The sequence below is a fragment of the Suricata suricatta genome, chromosome 1 (genome assembly GCF_006229205.1).
Source record: "Suricata suricatta isolate VVHF042 chromosome 1, meerkat_22Aug2017_6uvM2_HiC, whole genome shotgun sequence".
Classification (NCBI taxonomy): Eukaryota; Metazoa; Chordata; class Mammalia; order Carnivora; family Herpestidae; genus Suricata; species Suricata suricatta.
The window spans coordinates 41,695,869-41,715,146 of record NC_043700.1 but is presented as its reverse complement, the minus strand read 5'-3'; the positions used below and the strand labels follow the sequence as shown (position 1 = coordinate 41,715,146).

General features: G+C 35.9%; 1 protein-coding gene and 1 long non-coding RNA gene across 6 annotated transcripts in view; one reads left to right on the top strand and one right to left on the bottom strand.

The window, feature by feature from the left end:
- PPP3CC (protein phosphatase 3 catalytic subunit gamma) overlaps window positions 1–19,278 on the bottom strand; it is a 102,470-nt gene that overhangs the window by 7,414 nt on the left and 75,778 nt on the right. For 4 of the 5 annotated variants that reach the window (XM_029937392.1, XM_029937384.1, XM_029937376.1 and 1 more), the window contains exons 7-12: window positions 18,973–19,050; window positions 18,792–18,886; window positions 14,701–14,826; window positions 13,902–13,973; window positions 1,752–1,833; window positions 1,055–1,152 (exon numbers count right to left, since the gene is read on the bottom strand). In XM_029937392.1, coding sequence (XP_029793252.1) covers window positions 1,055–1,152; window positions 1,752–1,833; window positions 13,902–13,973; window positions 14,701–14,826; window positions 18,792–18,886; window positions 18,973–19,050 — 551 coding nt within the window. Of the gene's footprint in view, window positions 1–443; window positions 568–1,054; window positions 1,153–1,751; window positions 1,834–13,901; window positions 13,974–14,700; window positions 14,827–18,791; window positions 18,887–18,972; window positions 19,051–19,278 lie in introns of those variants that run through there. The other variant, XM_029937412.1, reaches the window with a different exon arrangement.
- The window catches only part of LOC115289842, a 90,686-nt gene that overhangs the window by 4,689 nt on the left and 66,719 nt on the right, over window positions 1–19,278 (top strand). The window contains exon 2 of the long non-coding RNA XR_003907829.1: window positions 8,530–8,582. This is a non-coding gene — a long non-coding RNA (uncharacterized LOC115289842). The remainder of the gene's footprint in view (window positions 1–8,529; window positions 8,583–19,278) is intronic.

Genomic DNA, 19,278 nt, shown 5'->3' with positions numbered 1-19,278 from the left:
GTGAACATCTGTATGCATATCCTTTGGAGGACATATGCATGGATTCTCTTCAGTATATAGCAGGTCTTATTGCTGGGTTACAGAGTAGGACATGTTTTTGCTTTACTGTCCAACAGTTTTCCAAAGTGGCTGAACCAATTTACAAGTACACCAGCAATGTTATCTAGTTCTATTGTCCACAAATTCACCAACACTTGGTGTTACTATACTTTTAATTTTAGCCATTCTGGTGAATATGTAGTGGCATCTCACTGTGGTTTTAATATCTATTTCCCAGGGGTGCCTGGGTGGCTCAGTTGGTTAAACGTCCAGCTTGGGTTCAGGTCATGATCTCATGGTTTGTAGGTTCGAGTCCCGCATCAGGCTCTGTGCTGACAGCTAGCTCAGAGCCTGGAGCTGCTTCAGATTCTGTATCTCCCTCTCTCTCTTACCCTCCCCTGCTCATGTTGTCTGTCTCTCAAAAATAAATAAAAAACATTTAAAAAATCTATTTCCCAGATGAGTAACTTTATTAAACATCTTTATATATGCTCATTGGCCATTTTGATATCCTCTTCTGTGAAGTGCCTGTTAAAAAAAATCTTTTGACATTAAAAACATTAGTTTTGTTTTTCTTATTGAGTTTATAGTTCTTTATTCTGAATTCAAGCCTTCTGTCAGACATACATATTGCAAAAAATCTTCTCTCAGTTAATGGCTTGTCTTTTCCCTTTCTTAATCATATATTTTTGTAAATAGAAATTCTTAGGCTTTTTTTTTTTTAGAAATTCTTAGCTATATGACATTTAATTGATTATTTTTCTTTTAAGGTTAGTATTTTTTGTGTCCTATTTAAGGACTCTTTATCTACCCCAATACTCTCTATACTTCTTCCAGGAGTTTTATTGTTTTTATCTTTCATATTTAAGTTCATTCATTTTGAATTAATTTTCATATATGGAGAGAAGAGTCAAGATTCACTTTTCCCCCAAATCGATGCCTAATTTTAAATTTTATGTTGACTGCTGGGTAATAGGAGTACATCTTCCATGAAAGCAGTATTTCTCAGACTCACCGGTCTCAATAGTCTGCTTTCCTCCTGAGAGGACACCTAGAGGGAGTGTCCCTGTAGGTGTGAGGCCCTTGAGAGTCAGCACACTCTCACTCTCTTCCCTGAAAAGGAAGGTGAAAGTCCTGCATTAATGCCCAGGAATCTACCACTCAGCAGTTCAAAGATATTAGAAGGAAGTTAAGAAGAGATGCACAGAGATGGAGGACAGTTCTCCTTTCTACCCCTTCCCTGACCTAAAGAAACAGATGTTTTGTGTAAATATTCCAATTTTAAACAACCAGCCGGTTCTTGCTTTTCAGTTAGAGGTGCTTAATAGCCAGCCATTGTTCTAATGTTTCCCATATACCATCCCATTTAATCCTCCTAATAACTGTGTAAAGCAGGTCTTATTATCACTCTATTACAGATAAGGAAACTGAGGCCAAACCATACAGCTAAGAAGAGGTAGAGCCAGGATGTGAACACAGGCAATCTGGATCCGAGAATTCACACTAATCACTCCATTCACTACATGTAAGCTGATACCAAACGAATGTTTGCTAAAACATTGCTAGTCACTTTAATACATAGGTCAGATTCAATCTTTGAAGCCCTATCCAATCATCCTAACTTTAATTCTAAAAAAACTGTTTTGAAATCAACTTCTAATTTTCTCTCAAAATACTTTTATCCCACACTGTAACGAAAGACTTATCCTCACCGCAGAATTGAAAAGACTCTTGCCATCTTCCCAATGGCTCTGATTTTATTCTTGATGATCTCCTTTCGAACTGTAGTGCCTCCTTAAAAAATACAAAGAATAAGTGAGTTAAAAGAATGTGTTAACAAGGTTAGTTGTTAACTACGCAGGATGAAGCATCTTTCTAAGTTAAAGAAATTACTGTTTTTAAAAAAGAAATCAAGGCCTAAGTGTGTGTAAGCAAACAAAAATCCCAGGAAGTTCTAAGGAGCAAGAGAGAAAACCACCCAGAAGAGGGGGGAAGAAAGATAGAAGTAAAAAAAAATGGAGGGGTCACAGCAAAGACAGACTGGATGGATCTATGAAAAGCAGGAACTTATTTGTGGTTCTGAAATGTAGAACACAGTGAAGAATGAAATATACACATATAAACAAAGACAGTTGCTACAGCAAAGATCTCTTTGAGAATGCTGTGGGCCACCTTAGGATGCAGGGTTTGGCCTGCCAAATGGCAACTGAGGATTCAAGCAGTTGTCTTCTGCATATATACAGCTAGCTCTCCTGAACTTAGTGAGGGCTACTTTCATTCTATAATCCTCACTTACTCAGACTGGTGAGTTATTTCCTATCATAGACAACTGGGTGGTACAAATTATGGCAACATCAAAAAAGTTACAACATTTTATGGCCTTTTCCCATTAAGATTCAGGAAACAGATCATGAATGAGAAGCCAAGGTCCAGGCATGCACCAGGTGACCACATTCGAAAGTCAGAAAGAGAAACATGGTCTCTCCTTCCTCACCCCTCTAACTCTTAATATCCTGCAGAATTATATAGCAGGTCCAGAGAAAACACTTACATTAAAACAGAAAGGGAGGATGGAGAGCCTGTCTGAAATTACTCAACTACAACTAAAAAGGTCTAATAAACTTAATAAACTGTGTGTGACAGACAGCAAGTATTAAACTCAGCACATTTTAGTCGGATACCTTTCCGATAGCTTGAAATGTAGTGATCTTCAGGGAGAAGAGACACCAAGAAACAAGGAGATGAAGATAGAAATATGAGAAGAGAAATTTAAGTTTACATGGAAGAGAGAAAAAAATCAAAGTGAAATGCAATGAGAGAAGCAGGCTACTATCCGTATCAGCTCAGAAGAGACATCCTTGGTATCATGATAGAATATTAAATTACAAATCTCTTGTCAGCAGTTTTCCATTTCTTAAAGTTTTTAGTTTTACATTAATTCACATCTATTATTACCCAACATATCCTATCCCCACAAGTCATGAATATAAAATTAGACAAAGAAAAAGATACTATTTGGGAAACAAACAATTCTGAAAACAAGGAACAAAAAACAAAGGACAGAATGAACAGCCTACAAATCTCTTAACAAGTGCAATATGTTTTTGTTTTATGGATTCACTACCTTCCTATCTATATCTTTTTGGAGATATTACAGTTTTTCCTTTTGTAAAAAGTTTTATATTTTCTTGAGAATCTCAAGTTCATTCACATTGCTTTTTGCTGTTTGTATTGTTGTTTGACTCTCTTCAAGACTTCCTGAGGTGATGGTAATTCTTGGCGTCTGCTCATGATTAAGAATGAGGGCCTATAAGGCTCTCAGAGTTGCCAGACAGACTGCAGACTTGGAGCTTCCCGGGTTGTGATCAGAGTGGGCCTCTATTAGAGAATTCTCTTTATCAGTATTGAGGATGCACACGGCTGCTTAATTCACTGCTTTTGGGCAAGGTAATGATGACTTCAGTTGTATTCCTAGTCCAGAAATTCTTCGGTTTACACTTTTAAGAATGTTTTTAATTAAAGGAAAGTTTTTAATGTGTTTAAAAAAATGTTTTTTTAACATTTATTTATTTCGAGAGACAGAGACAGATCATGAGCAGGGGAGGGGCAGAGAGAGAGGGACACACAGAATTGGAAGCAGGCTCCAGGCTCTGAGCTGTCAGCACAGGGTCCGATGTGGGATACAAATTTTAGAATCTGTCCTCAGTATTTACATATGAATTTTAGAATCAAATGGTCTGTTAATAGGTAACTTCATTCGGAATCCAAAGATCAATTTGGGAATAACAAAGCTTTACAATATTGACTTTTCCAAAAATCAATGTACATTTTATTTCTTTCCATTTACTTAGATCTCCTTTAATTTCTCTAATAATGTTTTATAGTTTGTTGCTTAGAGGTATCACACACCACCTGTCAGATTGTTAGAGATAATATTGTAAATGGCATCTTTAAAATTTCATTTTGTTTGTGGCTAGTAATAGAAACACAGATGATTTTTGCTTATTAACTTTGTATCCACCAGCTACATGTACTTGTGGATTTTAATAATCTATAAATTCTTCTGAATTTTCTCTGCACACAATCATATCACCTATAAATAATGATAGCTTTGTTTCTCTCTTTCCAATCTTTATATCCTATGTTGCTTTTCTTGCCTTATTATATTGGGTATAACTTATAATGTGATATTGTATGGAGGTATTAATAACTGGCATCCTTATCTGTTCCCAATCACTAAGGAGAGCTTTTAACATCTTGCCATATGAGGTTTGCAATAGGCTTTTATAAATGTTTGCTACATTAAAGAATTCCTCTCTAAGCCTAGATTAATGGATTTATTACAAGAGGAGAATGAATCTTATCTAAAGCTGTCTCTACACCTACTATAATTTTTCTTTTTTTAATACAGTTAATTGTACTGATTTAAATAAGATTCTTATTTAAAATAGTTCAGACGTTAGCAAAGTTGTGAAGACTATAGAGTTCTCATACATCCCTCTTGCAACTTCCACTATTATTAAGATTTTACATTAGTATATACTGATTAACCTTTGAATGTCAAATCTTCTAACATTTCTGGAATAAATCAACTTGGCTGGGAGGCAGAATTCTTTCATGTATATTGGTAGTTTCAATTTGATGATGTTTTGTTTAGGATTAATGTCCTTTCACATTTTAGTATCATAGAAGAACATTTCATATTAATGAAGTTCTTGAGAAGATATAACGATACTAAATGTTTATGCACCTAAGAACACACTCTGTTCTTAGGTGTGTTCTTAGGTGCATGATGCGCAAGGTAACAGACCTGAAAAGAAAAAATGAAACCAAGGACAAATGTCCAGGTAGCAGCTCCAGTCATCAGCTTCGAGATGGAAGTTGAAGCCCTGATCAGTTAGAGCCACAGAAACAAGTGTAAGGGAGAAAAGAGATCAGGACAGAACTCTGGGCCAGTTCAGCATCGCCAGGGTGAACAGAAAAAGAAATTCTCATGAAGAAAACAGAGGAATACCTATCAGAATAGGAGGCAGAATAATTTAGCCTCACTAAATTATTGGGGAGCATTTCTTCTTTATCTCAAGAAGAATTCGTGTAAAATTGGTGTTGTTTCTTTCTTAAATGTTTGGTAAATCTGTTGGTGAAGTTATCTTCACCTGGGATTTTCTTCATAAAAAAAATTTAATTACAGATCCTGTTTCTTGGTAGGACTGTAATTATTAAGATTTTTCTATATGGTGTCAGTTTGGGTAAATTACATTTTTCAGGAATCTGCCCATTTCATCTAAGTTTTCACTGGCATAAATTTATTCTCATTATTTTTTAATGTATATTTATTTTTGAGAGAGAGAGAAAAAGAGAGAGAATGTGAGGATGAGTGGGGGAGGGAGACACAGAAGCTAAAACAGGCTCCATGCTCTGAGCTGTCAGCACAGAGCCTGATGCAGGGCTTGAACCCATGAACTGGAAGATCATGACCTGAGCTGAAGTCAAATGCTTAGCCAACTGGTCCACCCAGGAACCCCTATTCTCATTATTTTCTTAATGTCTATAGGGTCCGATGTCTCCATTTTGTTTACTTGGTAAGTCTTACCAGGAATATATCAATTTTATTAAAGTCTCTTTTAAGAACACATTTTGGTTATTACTGCTTCTCTGTATTTTCCCCCCTATTTTTCCTTTTTATTTCATTACATCTATTTTCTTTAGGTATAAAGTACCATCTATCCTTTTGTCAACTTTTTGAGGTAGATGCTAATTTTCTGCCCTTCTTCTTTTCCAAATACGTATTTAAAGCAATAAAATTTCCTCTAAGCATGGCTTTAGATATACCCAACTTTTGTCACCTCCCCCAAGTTTAAATCAATTTGTGTTTAAGCACTGATTTTATACAAAATGTAGTATAAAGTGAACTAAATTTATAAGAAACACTGCAACTAAGATGTATGTAAGATCCTCTATGCATTTTGGAAGAAGTCATGCAGAAGCAGTTGCTTTGTCATTAAGCCTGACCACTTTCACATCTCTTTTGGTCACTTCACCACAGTCATGAGAGGTGAGAGTCACCGGGACCTTGCTGTACACACTGAACCATTCCAGGTGATGATTCATCTTCTCTGCTTCGAGGACGACTCAGGACACGAAGCCAAATACCTGATTAAAATTTTTGAAGGAGGGGCACCTGGGTGACTTAGTCAGTTAAGCATCCAACTCTTGATTTTGGCTCAGGTCATGATCCCACAGTTCTTGAATTTGAGCCCGCTGTGGGGCTCTGCTAGTGGCACAAAGCCTGCTTGGGATTCTTTCTCTTTCTCTCTCTGCCCCTCCCCCTCACACATGCTTTCTCTCTCTCTAAATAAATAAGCAAACTTAAAATTTTTGAAGAAGTCTTTGTAGATGGCATCTCTTTCACTTAATTCTGACCATCCTGTTACTTTAAGGTCAAGTATACCTTAAGTCCTCTCTTCTGCTGTCAACCAGTGAGCATCTCCTGATATGACCAAAAGGTTTAAGCTCCAATCCCATGTCCAGGCCTGCCTGGTGTGCTGCCTGTCCTGAAGTTTTAATATGTAGTACTTTTCATTGTCATTCAGCTCAAAATACTTTCAAATTTTCAATGTGATTTGCTATTTGACTCACTGGTTATCAAGTACGTATGTGTGCATGGGTGTGTGTGTGTGTGTGTGTATGTATGTATGTATATATATTTTAATTTTAAGTATATATATAAAAAATATATATATATAAACAAAAATTTTTTGTTTCAATGTTTATTTTTGAGAGACAGAGAAAGACAGAGTACAAGCAGGGGAGGGGTATAGACAGAGGGAGACACGGAATCTGAAGTAGGCTCCAGCCTCTGACCACAGAGCCCAACGTGGGGCTCGAACTCACAAGCCGTGAGATCATGATCTGAGCCAAAGTTGGGTGCTTAACCAACTGAGCCACCCAGAGCACCCCGTATACTTTTTTTTTTAAGTAAGCTCTAGGCCCAACATGGGGCTTGAACTCATGATGCTAAGATCAAGAGTTGCATGTTCTATCAACTTGAACTAGTCAGGTACCCCTATTAAGTATATTTTTAAATCTCCTAAAATTATGAGGGTGTTCCAGATTATCTTTTTGTTACTGACTTATATATTAACCGCATGTGGGCAAAAAATATAGTCATTATGATTTTAATCCTTTGACATCTGAAACTTGCTTTTATCTCAGTACACGGTAAATTTTTTAAATGTTATGTGCATTTGAAAAGAAGGTGTGTTTAGCACCTGTTGGATTCAGTGTTCTTTGTATGTCTTATTAGGTCAAGTTCATCAATTACACTATTCTAATTTTCTACAATCTTCCTAATTTTTTCTGTCTATTCCATCAATTACTGAGAGATATGTGTTAAATTCTCCTCCTACCCATTGTGAATATTTTTGTTTATTATACTTCTGTTATTTTTTGCTTTATATATTATGAAGCCATATTATTTAATTGCATATAAACTTTTAATTGTTGCATCTTTATTTTCTAGATTCTACTTCATGTAATATTAATCTATCTACAACAACTCTTCTTTGGTTAGTACTTGTATGATATATTTATTCTTCTCCTTTTTACTTACAAACTTTCTGTATCCTTATGCTGTGATCTGTCTCTTGTAAAACATAAAGTCTGGGGTGACTGTGTGGCTCCATCAGTTAAGTGTCCAACTCTTGATTTCAGCTCAGGTCATGATTTCATGGTCATGGGATCGAGCCCCACACTGGGATTCTCTCTCTCCTTCTCTCTCTGTCCCTATCCTGCTTGAGCACATGCTCTCTCTCTCAAAATAAATAAATAAACTTATAAAACAAATAAACATTGGGGCACCTGTGTGGCTCAGTTGGTTAAGCGTACGACTTCAGCTCAGGTCATAAATCTCACGGTTCGTGGGTTAGAGCCCCATGTCTGGCTCTGGGCTGACAGCTCAGAGCTTGGAGCCTGCTTTGAATTCTGTGTCTCCTTCCATCTCTTTGCCTCTCCCCTGCTGCTCATACTCTCTCTCTCTCGAAAATGAGTGAACATTAAAAAACAAACAAAGTTTAAAAAATCCTACTTGATAATTTGTTTTTTATCCATTTATATTTAATAAAATTTCTGAAACATTTATCATGGTAATTTATTCTGTCTCACTGTTACATGTACCTTCCTTCTTTCTTGCCTTCTGGATTATTTTTTATCATTCCACTTTTTCTAGAACTTAAAAGTTCTTAAAAAAAAAAAACCTCTCTTTTGAAAGTTACTCTAGATTATAGCACCCATGTCTTACTTACCAAAGTATAATGTGGTTTTTTCTTAATTTTTTAAAAGTTTATTTATTTATTTACTTGTTAATCTCTACACCCAACTTGGGGGGCTTGAATTTACAATCCCAAAACCAAGAGTCACATGCTTTTCTGAATAAGCCAGTGAGATATCCTCTAAGTATAATGTTAACAGGTACTTTCCCCTTTTCTCCAGGTGATACTTTCAAGTTTTCAACATGATTTGCTATTTGACTCCTGGGATATCAAGTATGTATGTACCTCACACACTTTAACTCTATTTATCCCACTGTCAGTTATTAATGTTGTTTAATATAATTTACATTCATTTGATTTACCCACAGAGTTTCTACTATTTTCACTCTTTATTTCTTCTTGAATCTCCAAGCTTCCACCTGAAATTTTCCTTCTGCTCGAACAATATTCTTAAAATTTCATTTAGGAGCACTTGGGTGGCTCAGTCTGTTAAGCATCTGACTTCGGCTCAGGTCACAATCTCGCGGTTCATGAGTTTGAGCCCCATGTTGAGCTCTGTGCTGCCAGCTCAGAGCCTGAAGCTTGCTTCGGATTCTGTGTCTTTCTCTCTCTCTGCCCCTACTCCACTCTCAGTCTGTCTGTCTCTCTCTCAGGAAATGAATAAACATAAAAAATTTTATTTTTTAATTTCATTTAGTGTGGGTCTCTTGGTAATTCTTTTAGTAAATTTTTAAAGGAAATGATATCTGAAAAATGCTTATTTTCACTTGCTTCTTGAAAAGGTATTTCTGGGGCAGCTGGGTGGCTCAGTTGGTTGAGCGTCAGACTTCGGCTCAGGTCAGGATCTCATGGTTCATGGGTTCAAGCCCCGCATCAGGCTCTGTGCTGACAGCTCAGAGCCTGGTGCCTACTTCAGATTCTGTGTCCCCCTCTCTCTCTGCCCCATCCCCATTCATGCTCTGTCTATCTCAAAAATAAATAAAACATTTAAAAAATTTAAAAAAAAGAAAGGTATTTCTGCTAGGCATAGAACTCTAGGTTACCAATTATTATCTTTCAGTGCTTTGAATATGTTATTCCATTGTTTCTTGTTTTCACTGTCAGTTTAATTGGCCTCTTTTGAAAATAATCTTTTTTCTAGCTGCTTTAAGATTTTTTTTCTTTGTCGTCTAAAGCACTTTTACTATGATGTCTTTAAGGTGTTACTTTTTTGGTATTCATTCTGCTTTGGTTTACATAGCTTCTTTGACTTGTGGCTTACGGTCTTGACAATTTTAGAAAGTTTTTATCCATTCAAATAGTGATTCTATCCCTGACTCTATCTCTTTGCTGGGACTCTAAACATACAGATGATAAGCCTATTCACTGTATCCTCTGTCTCTTGGCTTTTTTTGGAGGGGGGTATTTTATTTTTTCTTTTCAGGATTCATTCATTCTAGATTTTTTTTCTGACCTCTTACCTAGTTCATTTATTCTCTGTTTAAGTTTTATTAAATCTGTTAGGGGCGCCTGGGTGGCTCAGTTGGTTAAGCGTCCAGCTTCGGCTCAGGTCATGATCTCACGGTTTGTGGGTTTGAGCCCCGCATCGGGCTCTGTGCTGACAGCTTGCTCAGCGCCTGGAGCCTGTCTTTGGATTCTGTGTCTCCCTCTCTCTCTGACCCTCCCCTGCTCATGCTCTCTCTCTCTCAAAATAAATTTAAAAAATTAAAAAAAAAATCTGTTAATTCATCTGCTCACAGTTTTAAAATTTATTTTACTTTTCCTTCCTAGCATTTTCTTTTTGTGTTTCATCAACTCTGCTACATCTCTTTTTATAATTCACAATTCTTTGCCAAATTTTTCAACTTAGTTTTTTTTTTTAAGTTTATTTACTTATTTTGAGAGAGAAAGCAAGCACAGGATGAGGGGCAGAGACAGAGAGGGAGAAAGAGAGAGAGAATCCCAACCAAGCTCTGCAGTGTCAGTGCAGAGCCTGAGGTGGGGGGTTGAACTCACAAACTGTGAGATCGTGACCTGAGCTGAAGTCTGATGACCAGTTGCCCCTTCAACCTAGTTTTTTATTATCTTGAACACAGTAAGCATTGTTTTGGTTTGGTTTTTAGCTTGGTTATTTTATTTTATCTTAAACATTTTTATTTATTTTTGAGAGAGAGAGAGAGAGCAGGAGAGGTGCAGAGGTTAGGGACAGAGGATCCAAAGCAGACTCCTCACTGATAGCAGAGAGCCCAATGTGGAACTTGAACCCAAGAACCCTGAGCCTAAGATGGGCACTCAATCGACAGAGCCACCCAGGCAGCCCTAGCATAGCTATTTTAAAGTTCAGTCTGATAAAGCCAATGTCTGGAGAATCTGGCATCTGTTTTTATTTTTTGCTGTTTCTGCTGGTTCTCATTCATGTTGTTGTATCTCCTCATATGCCTAGTTATTTTTGGTTGTGAGCCACATACTATATTTGAATGACTATTTGTAGTAAGTATCCTACATGATATTATCTTAGCCTAGAGAGGTTTGCTTTTGCCAGGTGCCTGGGGTTACTTTATTTATTTATTTATTTATTTATTTAGAGTATTGTTCTTTTTTTTTTTTAATGTTTTATTTATTTTTGATACAGAGAGAGACAGAGCATGAGAGGGGGAGGAGCAGAGAGGGGAGACACAGAACTGGAAGCAGGCTCCAGGCTCTGAGCTAGCTGTCAGCACAGAGCCCGACGCCGGGCTCGAACCCACGAACGTGAGATCTGACCTGAGCCGAAATCGGAGGCTTAACCGACTGAGCCACCCAGGCGCCCCTTGGGGCTACTTTATTTAAAGTTCATGGATTGAAATGATTTGAAGGTAAGCTGTAGTCCCTTTGAGGGCTGTTTTATCTCCAGTTTACATGGATGCAACCTTCTGGGGTCCCAAACCAATGAGAAGAAACTTACCAGCACTCACATCATCCTTAGCAAGCCATGAGCCCTAACTTCTTAGCTTCTATCAAGAGGGCTGCTCAATCTCTTACTCCCTTTTGAAATTCATTAATATCTCCAGGAGAGTAATAGTCCTAAATGTTGGTTTTATTTATGCCTTTTTCCAGATCTCAACTTGGTAATTATTTTACTTTGTTAGCTTTCTGAATGACTTTAAAGCAAATTTTAAAATACTGTATGTAGTTTTTGCAGTGATCTTAAGTTAGGGTTGATTTACACTATCCAGTCTGGCATTATTCAAGTGGAAATCCTTAATTTTTATCACTTAAATAAAACCAAAATTGTATTGTGGTTTTAGTGTGGTTTCAGGAATGGAATTAGAGGTGTCTTCAATTCACCATTTTAACCAGAAGGTTATTCTTTGTTTCCTTTCAGAAAAGAAATTAAAAAGCATTTATCAGCTTATATCTTTATACCCTGTAAAAATATTAGAATGATAGGATTCTATTCATTTCCTTTTGCACGTAACAGAATAGCTAATAAATTTTCCATATTAGCACTGATAGCACTACTCCATTCTTTTTTTAATAGTTGCACTTCATATCACTCAATCTAACTCAACAAATATTTACTTTACCATGCTCACTGCACTATACTTAGCTTTAGGGCTCTACTGGTAAGCAAAAACCAATTGTGTCCCAGCACTCAGGGAATTGACAGCTGAGTGGGAGTAAAATATGTTACTCTTATAATAATGTAAATAAATGCAAAATTCCAACTCTATCAAATGCTAAAGAGGGGAACAGGGTGATATGAGACAGCATGACAGGGGTACTGGATCTAGTCAGGAAGGTCAGAAAGGTCTTCCATGAGGGTATTAGAACAAGCTAAACAAGAGCTGACTAGAAGAGAATGGGAGAAGGGAGGCTTGCATGAAGAAAATAATATTCTATGGGGAGAATCTATCATATGGGTATATCATAACTAAATTACCCACCTCTCCACCAAGGGACATTTAGATTGCTTTGAATCTGTTGTTATTATGACAATCTTAAATTAAAACTTAAATTCTTTTTATTTTGTTTTAATTTTCTCTTGTCAGTACTATTTCCTCAAGAACTGGTTCCTTATAGTGGTCTCTTATCTTACACATAAAGGTACTCACAAGCTGCTCTTTACTTTCAGTGTGGAATTTAAAACATAAATATAAGACTCTCCTCTATCTGCCCGAAGTAAGCTAGGCTTTCTCCTACGTAGATAATTTACCCTAACAGTTGAGTTAATCACTTTAGCACAGAGCTTGGAAAATGAGACACCCACAGATTTGAACTCAGGTACCACCATCTTTCCAAAATCTTCTGCATTCTCAGATAAGTTAGGACTTAACTTCAGAATCAAACCTCCCATGACACCCTAGGAAAAAAAATACTTGGCTACATATGTAACAAAATGTTACTACATAATGATCCCTCACATTCACAGGCCAATAAGAAAAGCAAAAAACAAAAAAATGTGCACATAACCCTGTAGGAAAATGGGTAAAAGGTATGTATTGACAAATCCACTACAGAAAAACACGTATGGTCAATAAGTACAACAAAAAAAGTTCATCAGTCATCATAAAAATTCAAATTAAAATATTAAAAAACAGACTATAAAAATTATAATAAATAGTATTGGAGAGAGCACTGTGAACTATGCATCACACACAAAAATCTAGTACAACCTTTCTAGAGGTTATATGTAACCGATTTAAATTATAGGTCCTAATTGACAGAGATATTCAATTTCTAGAAATTTATCCTATGAAAATAATCAAGAAAATGTTATTCTCAATATCCTAATATTGCTTCCTTTCTTTCATACCATATATCAACATCTGACTTGCACTCATCTATTGTTTCCCTTTTCTCCACTAGAGTATAAGCTTATTTATGCAAGGACCTAAACAGTACTTGCCATATATTAGGCATGTAATGAATATTGGTTGTTGAAAGAATGTGTAAAGATTTATCTCTCAGAATTTTCCAAACTGTAGGGTTTTAAAATAAAAATGTTGGAAAAATCCAATATCCAACAGCAGGGGATTTGGTTAAAACAAAAAATCATCAATAAGGACAACTATGTAACTGTTAAAAATTGGTCTATAAAAAATTGTAGGGACATCTGGGTGGCTCAGTCAATTATGCGTCTTGACTCTTGATTTTAGCTCAGGTCATGATCTCATGGTTTGTGAGTCTGAGCCCCACACTGGGCTCTGTATGTATAGTGTAAAGCCTGCTTAGGATTCCCTCTCTCCCCTCTCTCTGTCCCTCCCCTGCCTGTGCATACTCTTTATCTCTCAAGATAAATAAACATTTTTAAAGATGCTGTAAATGTTTGTGATACTATTATATGACCTCATTTTTGTTAAAAAGAACAAAAAAAAAAGGGAAATATATGCCAAGATAAAAAACAGATAACACAATATTACATCAAGATATAAAGAGTGGATATCTATGAGATGGCAGGATTATAGGTAACTTTTTTGTTCTTATTTATGGTTTCCTGTATTTTTCAAATTTAATTTTTCTGGAATGAACATGATCTTTTTTTAATAAGACAAAGAAATTTATTTAAAATAAACTAAAACCAAAACCAAAACGTCTTCGTTTCTAGTTCAAATGAGAAAAAGTGAAGTTTACCTTCAAGTTCATCTTCAGAAATCAATTCATCATCAGAGCATATGTTGAGAATGTTAACCAGCATCTCTGTGACTATACAAGAAGACAAAATAACCCAAAATTTGTACAATTATTAAGGTACTTTCTCTACAATGATGTGGCTGTCTAAACATACATGTTAAACACAGACAAAAATGATTAGCCATTATGCTATTAAGAGTATTTATAAAGAGTAGCATTAAATCTAGACCTTTGGGTTTATATAGAATTTGGGGAAATTACTTACTTCAGTAAAAGTCCTGTCTTGAAGATTCAATTGCATTAAATTACTTGATTTCATGAGACTGCTGTCCAGAGCCTTTCCCTCACTGATATGTACATGAAAAGATTTCTTTCCATTTTACCAAGAAGTTAAGACACCATGTCTATGTCCAACAGACTTATTTTGTATTTGCATAGATTATTTGTATAGGAGCACAAATAAAAAGTCTACGGACAGTATTTCCTTTTTAAATAGCTTTATCACTGAAGAAATTCCTGAAGGTATGATGTAGTGACTTATGTTATTTTAACATCTCGATCACAGCAGGATAGCTATTTAAAGTTGATATTTACAATAAGAAGAGCATAATCAACTAGAACTTTAATTTAAAAACTAAGTACCATTAAAAAACCTTTGTAGAAAACAAAGAAAATTAGAAAATACTTCTGATAACTTTAAGAAAAACATTTCTGAACCATCAGGGGACTCATGCAAATATAAAAGTGTACTCCATGATTAATTAAGACAACTGATGGTCCAGATGCTTTCGTTACTTACCTTTTTCCCCAACAAAAGGCAAAGACCATGTGAAAACGTCCATGAAATTTGGAAGCCAGTAAGGGTGTGGAGAACAGTTAAACTGCCTGATATTCATGACATTGTTTTCATATTTTAACACGGCAGCTAAAAAGGAAAAAGCAAGAAAATCTGGCACAGAGGAACATGACATGGCAACTGGTATGCTTCATACAGCTGCACACCTACTAAACAGAGCTCAGGAACTTGCTCTCCGTTTGTAAATTCAGGACTCGGTATTTAAGAGCAGATGGAATATCTTAAAGCATTTTATACACTGCATTCTTTTAAGAATTACCCCAAGGGACAAAGTTACCTGAAGATCTCATTTAATAAAAGTACAAAAGAAACTGAGCTCTGAAACTTCAAAGGGTCACTGCATAGTAACCATCTATAGAAATCTCAGGTTCACCTTAGAAAATGTTGTCATAATTTCCCTTTATAGGCCAAATGGTTATAGTTACAGCTCTCTTTTGAAGGCAAATATTTTTCATTAAATGAGCACAGGCCTATTTTGCTAGTCATTATCCAGAGCCAAGATTTGATAAATTCTGGGGCTTTATAGCATAGCAATGATCAATTCATAGTGGGGGATACAGATGGTAAACCTAGAGCAATTTATAAGGCTCAAAAGTAGATTAAATAATGTACATATATAGAGAGGATTAAAAAATAGCCATCTCTATGGCACAGTGTATTGCTAGCACTATATAAATGTTTAAATTAACCAGTTCATGTATTTGTACACATACTTTGGTACCAAACTGATTTTCTTTATATTTTACAAGTTTTAAAATCCAATTTCTTGAACTTCACCATGAGCAAAAGCACTGTGATGTTATTTGCATTATTCTCTTTACTCTTACTGTGATCATAAATAGAATCGGGTATGAGATACTCCAGAAATGAGATACAGGTCATTTCCTATTCCCTGTTTCTTTGCTTATTAAATGATTGCCTAGTGTGCTCAAAATTTAAGTTATTGGACGTCTAAAATGTACACCATGGATTATAAAGAAAATACATGAAAGGAAGATTGCCTGCTCTTAAAAACTTGCCACTGGACCCAATGTTTTCATGTATATGTATTTTAGTATGCATATATATTTTATTCAACAATTCCCTCAATCTACACAGAAAAAAGAGGTGAGAGGTGGGTTTTTACAGTGGATAATTGTAAATGAAAGGATTAAAAAATTGCTTTGGGTATGTTCCCAGTGGAAACAAAAAAATAGGAATAGCAATCTATAAAAAATCATGACTTAAGGATCTTTCATATAATCACTGGAACTAAGAATTACTTGTTGGTATCAATATACAAGAAAGAAAAGCAACAGATAAAGAAAGAGAAGAAGAAAAGGGGAAGAGAAAAGAGAAGTCTTATTTTTCAAGAAAAGAGGTACTTCTGTGGGGATTAATTGAGTACCAGCAGACATTAGTTCAGATGCCACATTTTCCTTTTCCTAAAAAAATTTGAGAAACCACCAAGGAAAATAAGAATGTTTCAAGATAAAGTTACCAGTTATGTCAAAGTCAACAGAAAATTCCAGTAAACTGGATTGTGACTTTAAAAGTTTGCTAAAGGAATAATCAAGATCAATACCAGATTAGAATGGACCAAAAATGAGCTGACATTCAGTGAGTCAGTAAAGTGACTGCTGTTTTGGGTCGCATGTTTCAGTTGAGCACACTGATATATCCAACGTGTAGCCAAGAGATGCTCTTAGCAGTGAGGTTTAAAAAGGGAGAAGGGACAGTCTTCATCACAAATATGAGGACTTATAGCCACTAAGTGTCCTTGAAGAAGTTACCAAACACAAGAACACACACCATTCATAATGGAAGAAACAAGAACACAACTAAGTCTCTAACATATTGGGCATATTAGGAAGAAGGAAATAAGAAGCAATGGAGTTAGGGAGAAGCTGAGTGTTGTGACTAGATAGCTAAGACTCAGAAAAGAATGACAAGATGTACAGAACTATGTGACTGGGAGAGAACTTAAGCCAAAGAAGGGTTTTTAAAAATGAATCAGAAGCCACTGAAGGACACACTGAGATGATGGATTCAAATCAGATTGAATGAGATGTGCCATTCCATGGTTTTCCTTTACACAGGATCAGGTTATGTAGTGAGTATACTGTGGACCACTTTTAAACTTGACTCCCCACCTGCATATACAAGGTATGACTATAAAGTAATGAGACTTAAGAAACCACCAACTACAAACACACCAGACCTTATATATGAGATGAGTGTGGTCCTTTGATGTAGTCATACAAGGCACAACTGTAAAATGTTATATAGTATTATAGCAATGTAGAGTTTCACGGATGCTTTTTAATACTTATTTTTATTATTCCAACTTATCATCAACAACTCTATATGGCAGGTTTTTAAAGATTCACTGAGGTTCATAGAAGTTAAGTATCTTATTAAATGAGAAATTAAGTGTCATGTTTACTGTGGATTGAAAAGTGAAGCAGGGCTAGACTAGATTTTCTGACTCTTAGCTTACACCTTGCTCTTTTCAATACACCTTGCTGCCTTACCGTATATTTAATCCAAAGATACTGCCATTACTCAAAACACTTTTGGAACTCCTCTTGTGGAATTACCTCCAGACCCATTTTCTAAGCAACACAAGAAAAACCAGTCTCATTACCCCATAATCATACCTTGTTTCTGACCCCAAATGGTATCATCCAGCTTGATCACTCACCTTATTCACCAGTCTTGACTCCGAATAACTTTTGGCTGTTCCAAAAATCAAATCCACCCTCAAAAGACGAAGGTTTCCCATCACTGAGGATAATCAAAAGAATGTGTCGCAGACTCTGAAGGCAATGCCAAAAGGGGAGTTCCAAAAACGTTTTGAGCAGTGGCAGCATTGTTGGAATAAGCGTGTAGCTTCCCAAGGTAACTACAGTGAAGGGACAATACTCATTTGGATATATACGCTCTGGCATGTTTGTATTAAAGTTCTATTATTTTATAGCCATACTTTATAAACAACTAAATAGTTACAGAGGGTGTTACAGAGGACATTATAGAGGAAGTTTGCCCTGATACAAAACTCACAAACCAAGAATCTTAAAAAATTAAAAAAAAAAAAAAAAAAAAGATTTCAGAGCACCTGGCTGCCTCAGTCAGTAGAGCATGTGACTCTTTTTTTTTTTAAACGTTTATTTATTTTTGAGAAGCAGAGAGAGACAGAGCACAAGCCAGGGAGGGGCAGAAAGAAAGGGAGACCCAGAATCAGAAGCAGGCTCCAGGCTCTGACCTGTCAGCACAGAACCTGACATGGGGCTTTTGAACCCACGAACCGTGAAATTATGACCTGAGCCAAAGTCGAATGCTCAACTGACTGAGCCACCCAGGTGCCCCTAGAGCATGTGACTCTTGATCTCAAGGTCATGAGTTCAAGGCCCACCGCACTGGGCATACTTAAAAAAAAAATTCAATAACATAGACTTTTAGAATGAGAATTTCTAGATGAAGGCATATGTATATTTAATCCTCTTTTTTTATATGGGAAATTGAGGTTTAGAAAAATTACATGACAGATCTAAAGTCACACTATTAGTTTCTGGCAGGGACTGGACTAAAATGATTCTTCTTAATTTTCTATGGTATTCACTCTGTCTGTACCATTCCTCAAGAAAACCAAAAACAGCTTAATAATTCACAACAGTAAAACACCGAACAGTAACATTTTATTGAGGTGCTATTACAAATATATTCACCAAAACTAATAAATTTATGTGGACTATTCTAACTTTAACCCAACGTAATTTATTTGTCTTATATTTTGATTTAGGAGTACAAATCAGACCTATTATTTATTTATTTATAGAGCCATTCCTTAGGAAATGAAAACCAAGCAGTGACCTAAATTCTAAGCTTTTTGGCCTTTGTTTCAACTAAGAACTCTTTTCTTCTTATTTAAAAAATATATATATATTTTAAAACTACACACACACACACACACACACACACACACACACACGATTAAACTAGAGCTCTCACATTTACTCATAAATTCAAACTCCAATATTGCTGGACTCCTTTACCTTTATTGTTATAGACATCTAGGTAATTGGGGGCAGAGAAAATTGTAATGAGTGATGGAAAGCCTGTTGTTTGGCTCTTCCTGTACATTCGATACCTGGAAGAGAAATAATAGTCCGTCTGTCTTAATACTAAAGGCAAAAACTCCACAGTGATAATTGGTACAGTGTAAATCTAACTTACCCAGCATCTTGGGCTTCATGGGCTCTGATTATGGATAACAAATTATTGTTCTGCAAAAATTCACAAACTGCAGGGTAACTGGAAATGAAAATTAGAAAATATAAATCCAAAACTAAAACAACTGTCTTTTAATAGGAGGAAGGGGAAAAGTGAAGATGGCATTAGTTGAATTTGTTTCAAAAATACAGGTTTTTGACATATCACTGGATTTTATTAATGTTTATTTATTTATTTGAAAGAGAGGGAGAGTGGGAGAGAGCAATTAGGGGAGGAGCAGAGAGAGAAGGAGACACAGAATCTGACGCA